This window comes from Mustelus asterias, chromosome 5, assembly GCF_964213995.1.
Source record: "Mustelus asterias chromosome 5, sMusAst1.hap1.1, whole genome shotgun sequence".
In the NCBI taxonomy this organism is placed as follows: Eukaryota; Metazoa; Chordata; class Chondrichthyes; order Carcharhiniformes; family Triakidae; genus Mustelus; species Mustelus asterias.
Window position 1 is genome coordinate 75,445,448 of NC_135805.1, and position 11,935 is coordinate 75,457,382.

General features: G+C 41.7%; 1 protein-coding gene across 1 annotated transcript in view; it reads left to right on the forward strand.

Moving 5' to 3' along the window:
- leg1.1 (liver-enriched gene 1, tandem duplicate 1) overlaps positions 1 to 6,947 on the forward strand; it is a 28,766-nt gene extending 21,819 nt beyond the window's left edge. Inside the window, exons 3-7 of the mRNA XM_078213557.1 lie at positions 121 to 255; positions 895 to 1,011; positions 4,992 to 5,213; positions 5,312 to 5,512; positions 6,775 to 6,947. Of these exons, the coding sequence (XP_078069683.1) occupies positions 121 to 255; positions 895 to 1,011; positions 4,992 to 5,213; positions 5,312 to 5,512; positions 6,775 to 6,947 (848 nt within the window). The remainder of the gene's footprint in view (positions 1 to 120; positions 256 to 894; positions 1,012 to 4,991; positions 5,214 to 5,311; positions 5,513 to 6,774) is intronic.
- Positions 6,948 to 11,935: the final 4,988 nt, after the last annotated feature.

Below are 11,935 nucleotides of genomic sequence, written 5' to 3' on the forward strand. Positions count from 1 at the left end.
CTCAAGCATGGGGAATTGGGAGGATTTGGATGCTGCCTACTGCCCTGACTGTTTATCAAGCTCTATGAATCAAAATGAACTTACGGCCTCCATATATTTTGGCCTTCGTTTTTGTATTAGGTATGAATTACTATCTGGCCACAATACCATTTCTGGGAGCAGTTGAAGCAGGCTTCTTTGATGAATGGCCTTTTGAAATAGAAATCTTGCCTCCTGAAGAGCACATGGATGATTTTTGTTACAACACAGCAGACTGTCATATACTCATCCCTGATACAATGGCTAAATGGACAACATTTTTTCAGGTATGCTAACTTTTCAAGTTACTGGAATTTTGCACATATTCAAATACTTATGATGCCACTACACAGAGCGGAGATAGGTGATAATTTGTTCAGTGCAAAACGGAGTTGAAAGATCATGGTATACAAATTGAATCATACCTGGTGAGTTTTTCAGGCATTAAGTTGATGCCAAAGTGTACAATATAGTACACTGGCTTTTCCTTCTGGGTGTGGAGTCCTGGGTGTGTGAGATCCAGTTGTGCCTGTTCCAAGCCAAAAGAGTGTTCCTCATCCTATTGGATCAGATGATATCCAGGTTGCACACTGAAGTATTAAAAAATCTCAACATAATACTTATATAATGGTAATGCTGGCAAAGCAGAGCTAAATGCACATGTGGAAATCTTGAATGATGCTGCTGAGAGGCAGCTCATAGATGAGAAATAGGAGAGGAACAATATAGATCCTTGATGGACTCCACACACACAAGGAAAAACCAGTTCCAAATTTTCAGATCCCGGTAAAAATCAGTAATACTAGCAATATCGAGACCAGAGTTCTCGATATTGCTTTACACAGCAGTAAGCTTTACTGTTTTTTCTTTTTGGAGCTGTAACAGTACATGATTGCAGAGACACCATTGCAGGTGATTACCTGGCTACAACTGAATACGTAACAATGGAACCAAACAAGAGCAGTCCCAACCAGCTGGATGTTGAGAAGGATGGTGTGGTCATCCATAGAAACATAGAAAATAGGAATTGGAATGGGCCATTCAGCCCCTCGAGCCTGCTTTGCCATTCAATATGATCATGGCTGAGCATCGAATTCAATTTCCTGATCCCACCTTCCTCCCATATCCCTTGATCTCTTTAGCCCCAAGAGCTATATCTAATTTCTTCTTGAATCAGACAATGTTTTGGCCTCAATTACATTCGGTGTGGTGAATTCCACACATTCACCACTCTCTGGGTGAAGAAATTTCTCCTCACCTTTTCTAAAATGTTTACTCCTTAGTTATCCATAGAAACATAGAAAATAGGAACTGAAGTAGGCCATTTAGCCCCTCGAGCCTGCTCTGCCATTCAATATGATTATGGCTGATCCTTCATCTCAATGCCATGCTCCCACTCTCTCCCCATACCCTTTGACACCTTTGAGTCTAGAAATCTATTTATTTCTTAAATATATTCAGTGATTTTTTTTTTGGCCTCCACAGCCTTCTGTGGTAGAGAATTCCACAGCTTCCCCAATCTCTGAGTGAAGAAAAGTGAAGCATAGTTTAACCATGGTCAAACAGTATGGCATTTATGACATTGATAAGAAGCATTTCAGTGTATTGGCAGGAGTCAAAACCTAAGGAATCAGACAAGGTGTTGGAGGAAAAATGGGCAGATTTGGAAGGTGACAACACATTCAAAGGAAAGGGAGGTTGAGATGGGGAAATGGTTTCCAAGGTCAGAGTGTTTTTTTGTGTGGAGAGACAATATTTGAAAGAGGCTGGGGGGGGGGGGGGGGGGGGGGTGGTGGCAAAGATCCAAGCAAAAGGAACTGCTTACAATATCAGAAAGGGAGGTAGTGTCATCAGCAGTTTAGTCGGAATAAGGTTAAGAGAGCAAGAGATGGGTTTCTTAGATAAGAGGGTAAATAGGAGAAAAACTGAAGAAAGCTGTGAGATCAGGGCTAGGGCAAGTTGACCCAGTGGGCTAGGGAAGGCCAAGAAGCAGCAAAGACAGCTGATCGGATGGTCTCAATTTCGGTAAAAACAAAATCCCTTCGCTTCTTGCAATCGTTCTTGGAGGAGATGGGGAGAGGTATTTAAGAAGATTGCTTTTAACAAAGAGAAATAGATGGTTGGTTGTGACTCTTCCGAGCTATAAAAACTCAAAGAACTAACTCTGTTTCTTGCTCCACAGATGCTGCCAGACCTGCTGAACTTTTCTGTTTTTATTTCAGGTGGTTGGTTATCTTTGCATTCCAGGATAATCCTGGAATAGTGAACAGTTTTAGCAGGTGCGAGCAGAACCCAGTAGTACTTTATGTAGTCCAGCCAAATCAGCAAATGAATGGCTAAACCAATTGTTTGCCGTAAACATTCAAGTCCATGTCCTTTGCACTACAGTGGGCAGAGATGATGGCCATACCAGGGAAATGGTTGTGGTAAGAGAGAGGAATGGTTTTCATCAGGACTAGGACAACAAAGAAAGAAGTGAGGATGTAATTCAACAGATTGGTAGCTGAAGAAATGTCATAGGAAATGAAGGGACAAAAGCTAGATGGTTTGGAAAGAATGGGTGCAATTGATCTGGGGACTTGCTTTTCCGGGAATGGATATAGAAGGAATTGGGCTTGGGTGAGGGAGTGGTAGAATGAAGAGGGATGGAAGGAAGTGTTCAATGATATCTTGTATGTAATGAGCACAAAGGGAGTAGAAAGGTCACATGAAATGATAAGCTTGAGGGGATAGATGTGAATATGGATAGAGAGAGATTGAGAAGTTAGAAGAGCAGTGAACTCAGATAAGAGAGGGCATGGTGAGTCGAGATGGTGGAAGAGAAGTCACTCGTTGCAGTGAATGTGGGAGGAAAATGATAAAATTACCTTGGTGAGCAACATGGCATGATATTTCAGTTAGCAGTAGAGGATGTCCTTGAGTTGGGAAAGCATGTATGGGTGGGCTCTACACTTCCACTTTTTGCCTGGTCCCTTATGTTGTGTACAACCTAGTTTGCATGAAAGAAAGGACTGTGTTAGTGTTAGCCTTGTGAGGATGTGACTGCCATAGTCAAATAGATTATATGTTGTGTGGAAGTTGCGAATGATGGAGAAGTGAAAATAGCAATAGTGCTGAGAATAGGAGATGCAGATTGGGTGAGTAGGAGAAGGGGGTAGTGTGAAGTGTGGTACAGTGATTGGAGGAGAGTGAAGAGAGGAGAGTGGGCTGCAGGTGTGAGAAAGGATTCATACCTTAGCAAGATATCGTCAACCACTATCGATGCTAAATTGAGGATGTTTCACAATATTTGAGGTAGAGTTGATTATATTATAGCTTTGACAAATGCGCACTCTATCAAATTTGTGTAGTTTCTACATTCATCTTAATGTAATAACAAAATGAAATTGCTTAAATAAACTGGCCTTGGCATTTACTTACAAGTATTTTTTTAACAGGTTCTAAAAAAAACAAAGGATTTTCCCCAAAGCATGCTGTTACCTACCATCTCAACAGAAGAGGATAATGTTTGGCATCATGTCTGGACAGCACATGTATCATCAATCAAAGCTGCACTTCCAAAATTTTCTGAAAGGTTTTTTTCCTAACCTTTTCTTATTTCTATTAATTTATCTTACTTATTCTAGTGCTTTTGTCCTGGATGGCTTTTCTTCAGGTCCAAGTACATCGTCCTTTCTTCTATCAATACGTCACCATTTCCTAACTCACACTAGGTCCTGCTCACCCATCACCCCCACGTTCACTAATCTACATTGGATCCCAAAGCAATGCCTCAAGTTAAACATTCTCATCCTTGTTTTCAAATCTATCTAGGGCCTTTCCCATCCTTTCCTTGTCTCATATTCCAGCCCTTCAAATCTCCAAGATCTCTGCTCAGCCCCAATTTTAAATGTTCCACTATTAGTGCTGGGGTCTTCAGTTGTCTGTGCCTTATGCTGCCTTCTTAAGCCTCTTTGCCTCTATTTCCTCCTTTAAGATACTCCTTAAAACCTACTTATTTGTCCAAACTGATGATCATAAGGACATATGAACATGAGAAATGGGACAAAGGGTAGGTTATTACCCTTTGAGCCTGCACCACCATCCAATTAGATCGTGGTTCAGGAGTATTGTGTCCATTGGGCACCACACTTTAGGAAGTATGTGAAGGCTTTAGAGAGGGTGTAGAAAAGATCTGTGAGACTGGTCCCAAGACTGAGGAATTTCAGTCCTGGGTAAACCAGAGAAGCTGGGGTTGTATTCCTGAGATGAGAAACTCAAGAGATTTGATAGAGGTGTTTGGAATCATGATGGGTCTAGACAGAGTAGATAGAAATAAATTGTTCCCATAGGTTCAAGAACCAGCCGACACTGATTTAAGCTGATTAGCAAAAAAAAACAATGGCCACATCAGGAAAACATCTTTATGCAGCAAGTGCTTAGGATCTGGAATGTGATGGAGGCAGCCTGAATTACACCTTTTAAAAGAGAATTAAATAAGCATCCTGAAGGTGAAAGATGTTCTAGGACTATGGGGAAATGCCAGAGTAATGGGACTAGCTGAGTTGTTCTGCAGAAAGTCAGCGAACACTCAATGAGCTGAATGATCTCTTTCTGCGCAGTAACCACTCTATCATTCTATGGTGATCCTGCAATCTAAGTAGGTAGTTGTTCCCATGAGCATGTTGTTTTAGTGCTCTCTGTCTATCCCTATCTTGCTGTGAACATAGCTCTTTGCTTGCTGTGGATCCACCCCTGTATAGCAGTCCTCAGTGCTTACTCATACTTGTGCGCTCCTCTTCCACTTAATTTTGATTATTCCCAGAGGTTTTCAAACGCCAATATTTCTAACTTACTCTGCCACCGAGCCCTTTACACTTTCTAAAAAGCATTCGACTGCATGAAACAGAAAGCAATTGTGGTGTAAATGTACTAAATTTGAAATTGTATATTTTACTTAAGTTCTTTTTTTGACAGATTAACGTACATTTCAGTTCCTGAAGCGCAGTTTGGTGTCAGCTGGGGCAATGCAGTGGATTTTATTGCTGCCACTCATTTTCCCACAAACTTTAATCAAACCAATGTCTTCCAAGTTTATCTTCCTCAGCGAATATTATTAAGCAGTGATAAGGCACCATCTATTCCAGACCTGAGTAAAGCGGAGAACTGGGCCATTATTGCGCTTGATATTTTATACAAAGGAAACAAAATGACAGGTGGGTAACTATACACCTTTTATACAGTATTCAAAGTAATATAAACTAACATATGTGGTGACAAATTGTGTAAAAACTCATTGTTCACTACATTTCAGAAAATATATTGAAAGATAATGCAATTGAAAAGTTATGCGGTTATTTTCGTTCGTTAATTGGCTTTTGGCTAACAACCCAAATATGCCATTATTGCCATAAAGTACAATTCCTAATCTTTGCATATGAAACTAAATGTCAGGAAATCCCTGCTGCAGACTATGAGAAACACAATGTAATTCATCTAAAGAATACATACAACTGTAAGTTGCTAGGAGTCTTGAAAAATCAGACTAGTGACACAATAAACTTGCATAGTTTTCTGAAGGGTTGCAATTGTAGACCTGAATCATCTCTAGAATGGAACACCATGGTTATCTTTAACATCACTTTTGAATTTGTAATGACTCTTTTTGTTACTTTCTTTGATCGGATAGAACATATTCTATGTTTGGAGTGTCCCAATTAGTTAACATTCCACCATTTTTAAAGATTGTACATTAAAAAGTTGACAGTAAAAAGCATTTTTAAAGAAAAAAACAGCAGAAATTCTATTAGCAAGGAATATTAAGCCAGTTTTTTTTCCTCTCCATGTTGAGGTATTCAGTATAGTTGTGCAGTATTCATTCATCCAGTAGGCACAATCAGTATGATCAAGTGCTTTTTGAAGTTTTTAATTTGCAGTTTTTTTTTTCAAGAAACTCTTTGTATGAGCAATTTTACATGGACATCAAAATTGGGTGTTATTTGTCTTTCATTTTGTAACTTGCTTACAAAAGAGAAATTACAACAAATTGCAAAGTGTAAATCAAATATGTTGTTTCCTAGACAATTCTAGGACTTTCAAAGCTGCTGTGCAATTTATGCAGCTGAAATATGACATAGTGATGGATTAATCGTAACGTTGAACTGCTTCTTCCAGTGTTGCAGTGCCCCTCAGTGGTTGCTTGAAGAGGAGCAAAGAAATGAAAGTCACTGAATAAATTTGCAGTCTTTAAGTACTCAGTCTTTTCCTTTCTTTCATAAACTCACAACGTCCGAAGAACCATTGATTCAGCATTTGATACAAATATTTTCAACCCAAATTGCTTTAACCCAACTTCAGATGAGCACCAACTTGTACACCAGTATGATTTTTCACATTTCCCTTAACAGCCATCTTTATGGCCCCTCTGCAATTGCTGGACAAAGTTAAATGTGAACATTTTGGCAATATAGTCTCATTCACACTCCGAGCTGAGGTACAAATTCATTCACGGTGAATGCTTACATTTAGCAGAGGAAAGAGTTCCATGAAGTCTTAGAAATTAAAGTAGTGTTTTAATATCTCGAAACACAAAGCATGACTGTTGTTTTCTTTCTTGCTAGTAAAAATTAATTAGCATCTTTAGATCTTTAGTACTAATTTATATGTAATCCCATATATGTTAAACTAATGTTTTTGACTTTTATTAAGCTGCATTTTATTTGCTTCCTTTATAGAAAATCGTGTTTTGTATATTTAACATGTTTTTTTTTTATCCAGATGGTCAGTTATTGAATTTTTGGAGGAGGTCTATGTGCTCAGAAAAAGGGAGAGAGGAAGGTCGATACTTGTTGGAAAATGGTGTTTCAAATCCTGACCTCATTTTACCTGGGATACGGAAAATCCTTCTGGAGTTCATTAAGAATCATAACTGTGTTACAGCTGATGCTTAATCTTTATGTTTGAGTCTTTGTGGAGGTCCAATTTGCAATAAAGAATAAACATATTCCAACAAAAGCTTTTCAATCAGCATCGCAGAATAGTTAACAGACAAGTAAACTGCACAATTTTATTATATCCCAAATTGTTGCGAAATCTCTTGGGCAGACTCAGCCCCTAGAAAATCCAGACCTCAGTACCTGAATTAGGCCTAATTGCAATGGGGGAGGTGGCACATGGCACTCTTTGGAGCACAGTATTTATATGGCTGCGTCCCTGAAGAAAGGAAGTACTTTGGACAATTCCTGTGCTTTAAAAGCATCAGCACCATTATAGGGGCAGGGACAGTTAAAGTCCTGTGGAAGATCCAGGGAGATTTTATTATTTAAATATATTTTATCTGGAAACCATATGACAAAGAATGGTACTTATTAATTTTTAAATGTTTAAGCAAAAAGTGAATTGCACCTTGGCGGTCATAACTTTTATTTAAAAGCTTGTGTCCCTTGTAAATATTTTTTGTGTCTTTGTGCAAAGCCTACCAGCAGTCCAGGAGCCCCCAAGTTCTCCAGGGAAGGAAGTGATAATAGGGATGGGGGAGGGGGGGGGGGCAGCACTGTTGCCTAAAGCAATTGGTGGAGGAACAGCAAATACCTCTGGGTTTGAAGAATGGTGTTGCAGGAATAGGAGGAGGGCACTGAATTCTCTTTTTTAAAATCACAAGTAACATAGTGTAGATTAGAGTGAGGAGGGTTCCTACTTTGTAATAAGATCTTTTTCCTCTGGACAAGCCGAGCAGAATTACTTCAGCAGCTGCAAAGGGGATTCTGGTTGCTTTTCGCACACCTGCATTTAAATAAAACACAATCGCAAAGAATGGCGGACCGGCACACTACTAAACAACAATGCTACACATGATCTTCTTCACAAAGTGATCTCATTGATTCTGATCGCCTGAGGGGGATAGAGCAAAATTTTGTTAACTTTCCTCTTATTAGCCTTGGATTTTTCAGGTTTTTTTTAATCTCCCAAGTGATTCCATAGCTACAGGGGACAACAAGGGGTCGAGTCATGATGTTCTAGACATCATTTGTGTGGAGTAGGCTTGAATGGACCTGCATATCTTTTCCTGTCCATCATATTAGCATGCCTGTAAGTGTAGAAGACTAACAGCATTCTGCAACAAGGACAGCGGCTACAAAATCATATTTATTCAAAGGACAAAAAGAAAAAAGACTCACTCAGCAATATAAACACATCCTTTAAGGCAGGTAACACTGAAACAACAACTCTGGAATCAGCAGTGCCATTTTATTTTTCCTGGTGCAGTTTGATCCTGAACTTCAGCTAGTGGGGGAAGTTTGGGTTCAGAGGACTCTGACATCCATTTGCATTAACTTTACTCACTGGGCCCATGATAGGCACCAATCTGACTGGTTAAGGAGATAGCTGTATTTGATGAGGGCACACTTGCTGCATATGTACAGTTGCAGTGCCTGTATTATTGATATAGCTGACATACCTGAATGTATTTTATACAATGCTTAATCTCAAATAATTGTTGCATTTAACCACCAAATATAGGTTTTCAATAACAGTTCGTACCTCAATCCAGACAAATTGAAAAGTGAAAGTTCAGATCTTGGCCAGTATGATCAAGAATTCAGCCACCCTCACACTGGATCCACCCACATTGAACCACTGCTAATGGGCAGACTGAGTGCGGAAATGGCAACAATATCCCGAATATCTCCTCATCCAAGGCCATTAACACTAGCCTCTGGATGCCTACAATCTCCTCATGGAACCTACGGCCCAGCTCCAGCGGCAGCCATGATATCTGGTTCCAGTGGGTCTGAGAATCATAACCAACAGCTCTGAGTGGCTCAGTTGTGGGACACTGGATATTGGAAGGTGGTGAGATGGTTTGTTTGTGCATGTGCACATTGGACTTCAAGTTGGCATAAGGATATACGCCATGCCTCAATCACACATGTTGCAGGTCCTCTGCAGAAGGTACTGCAGTGCAAAATCTCTCAAATTATGCAGAAACGTCCAAGCGTAATCATATGGGACAGATATTGCACACAAACCGGCTATTTGGCTCAACAGCAACAGTATTTGCTGTTTTTTATGATCTACTCAAGCCTTCTCCCATCTTTATTCATCTAACTCTTAACATAACCTTTATTCTCTTCTCTCCATTATATTTAACTAGCTTCCCCTTAAACATATATTTATGCGATTCACCTCAACTACTCCCTGTGATAGCAAGTTCCACATTCTCTGTCTTCTCCTGGTAAAGAAGTTTCTTCTGAATTCCCAACTTGTAAATCTTCACTGTGCACTATGTATAGCTTTCATCCCTCTTTACAATATGGTGACCAGAACTGAACACATAGCACTCCAAATGTGTTTAAATCAAGGTTCAATGCAACCTTTACAATATCCTCCCTACTTTTCAATCCTGTCCATTTACAAATAAATCTTAGCGCTTAAACATTTGATTTTATTATGGCTTTCTCCACCTGCATTGATATTTTTAGTGATCTGTCTAATTGTACTCTCAGCTTCATTTGCTTCCCTATTCCATTTAAATTCTAATTTTTCAAGGTGACCTTCCCCGTTTGCCTATCAAAAATATGTGTTGAAATTTATTCGTCAAGAACCTACCTCCTATAGGAAGGATATCAGAGGTAGGTTCTTTACGCAGAGAGTGGTTGGGGTGTGGAATGGACTGCCTGCAGTGATAGTGGAGTCAGACACTTTAGGAACATTTAAGCGGTTATTGGATAGGCACATGGAGTACACCAGGATGATAGGGAGTGGGATAGCTTGATCTTGGTTTCAGATAAGGCTCGGCACAACATCGTGGGCCGAAGGGCCTGTTCTGTGCTGTACTGTTCTATGTTCTATGTTCTAATTATGTGTACATTTCACAAGATTTTATCGATGACCAGAATTTTATGTTACTTGGGTGGGCACACGGAAGCATGTGAAACTGCATGGGAAGACATCGGGTGTACATTCTGATGTCATCATGCACTTGTGCAATATTTCGGTCCATTAGGAGTGCCAGCCCACACCCACCCTTTTCTTGATGCCCGCCCTCCCTGGCAGCACTGAGCCTTTCACAGCACTCATTTCATGCTGGCTGCCTGTCTTTTTGGTAAATTGTGTCTAAGCAGTCAATTATGATGAATTTGATCACATTTTTAAACAAATTTCTCCTTCGCTGTGTGCCCTCCTAGAAGTGACCATTATCCGTGCCACTCTCTGGGGGCTATATTGTAGCATTGCGCCAGTGGCCCAAATAGCGAAACCGCATCTTGAGGAGGCATACACACCACTTGTTGATGCTGCTCATTGTAATGGGTTTTCCCCTCAGTCTGGGGCCTCTGCACAGATGCCATCAGCCATGATCTTAGTGGGTAGCTCTTGTCCCCCACCAACCATCCCCTCGGCCAAGCGTGTCTGTCAAACATGTTGGGTATCTTCCAGTGTCTTAGGATGTAGGAATGGTGCACGCTCCCAGGGTACATGCACAGACATGCATAATACTCAGGAGGTGTCGCACACCAGCTGGATGTTAAGGGAGTGGACTCCCTTCCTGTTAATGAATGTAACCCCATTTTGAGATGGAGCTTGGAGGGTGACATTGTTGCCATCTATTGCCCCCTGAAATGGGGCTTCCCTTAAAAGGTACTTACCTTTGAGGGTTCGATCTCATTGTTCCAGTGGAGCAGCTAGAGTGGTGTTTTCAGGAGAGGAGAGCTAGTGGGTAAGAGGTGTTTTTAAATTACTCTATTTTTGGAGTGTTTTTTTTTCTCTAAGGCAGCTGGGAGGGTAAAACCGGAAGTAGGCCCCAGTGACACCTGGGAAGTTTTTTTTTCCCTTTGAAAAGCAGGCCGCTCTATCCAGCGGGCAGTGTTGTGAGCGGGCGGCGGAGTGAGAGGGACCAGAGTGAAGGCTGAAGGGCTTTGGCTCAACGGGCTTAGGCGGAAACGGGCGAGGCAGGGTAGGTTTAGTTCTTCGTTGTTTCCTGTGTTATTTGAAGAAAGGGGGAATTATGAGTGTGAGGCCAGTTTGTTGTTCTCGGTGTCGGATGTGGGAGGTCCTGGAGTCTCCTAGCCTCCCGGACGTCCATATCTGCGCCAGGTGCGTCGAGCTGCAGCTCTGAAGGGACCATATTAGGGAACTGGAGCTGCAGCTCGATGACCTTCGTCTGGTCAGAGAGAATGAGGAGGTGATAGAGAGGAGTTACAGGCAGGTGGTCACACCGGGGCCATGGGAGTCAGACAAGTGGGTCACGGTTAGGAAGGGGAAGGGGAAAGGTCAGGTACTACAGAGTACCCCAGTGGCTGTGCCCCTTAACAATAAGTTCTCCTGTTTGAGTGCTGTTGGGGGGGACAGCCTACCTGGGGGAAGCAACAGTGGCCGTGCCTCCAGCGCAGAGTCCAGCCCTGTAGCTCAGAAGGGTAGGGAAAGGAGGAGGAGGGCAGTAGTGATGGGGGACTCTATAGTGAGGGGGTCGGACAGGCGATTCTGTGGACGCAGACAAGAAACTCGGATGGTAGTTTGCCTCCCTGGTGCCAGGATCTGGGATGTTTCTGATCGCGTCCAAGATATCCTGAAGTGGTAGGGAGAAGAGCCAGAGGTCATGGTACATATTGGTACCAATGACATAGGTAGGAAAAGGGAAGAGGTCCTGAAAGGAGAATATAGGGAGTTGGGAAGGGAGTTGAGAAGAAGGACCGCAAAGGTAGTAATCTCGGGATTGCTGCCTGTTCCACGCGACAGTGAGAGTAGGAATGGAATGAGATGGAGGATAAATGCGTGGCTGAGGGATTGGAGCAGGGGGTAGGGATTCAGGTTTCTGGATCATTGGGACCTCTTTTGGGGCAGGTGTGACCTGTACAATAAGGACAGGTTGCACTTGAATCCCAGGGGGACCAATATCCTGACGGGGAGGTTTGCTAAGGCTACTGGGGAGAGTTTAAAC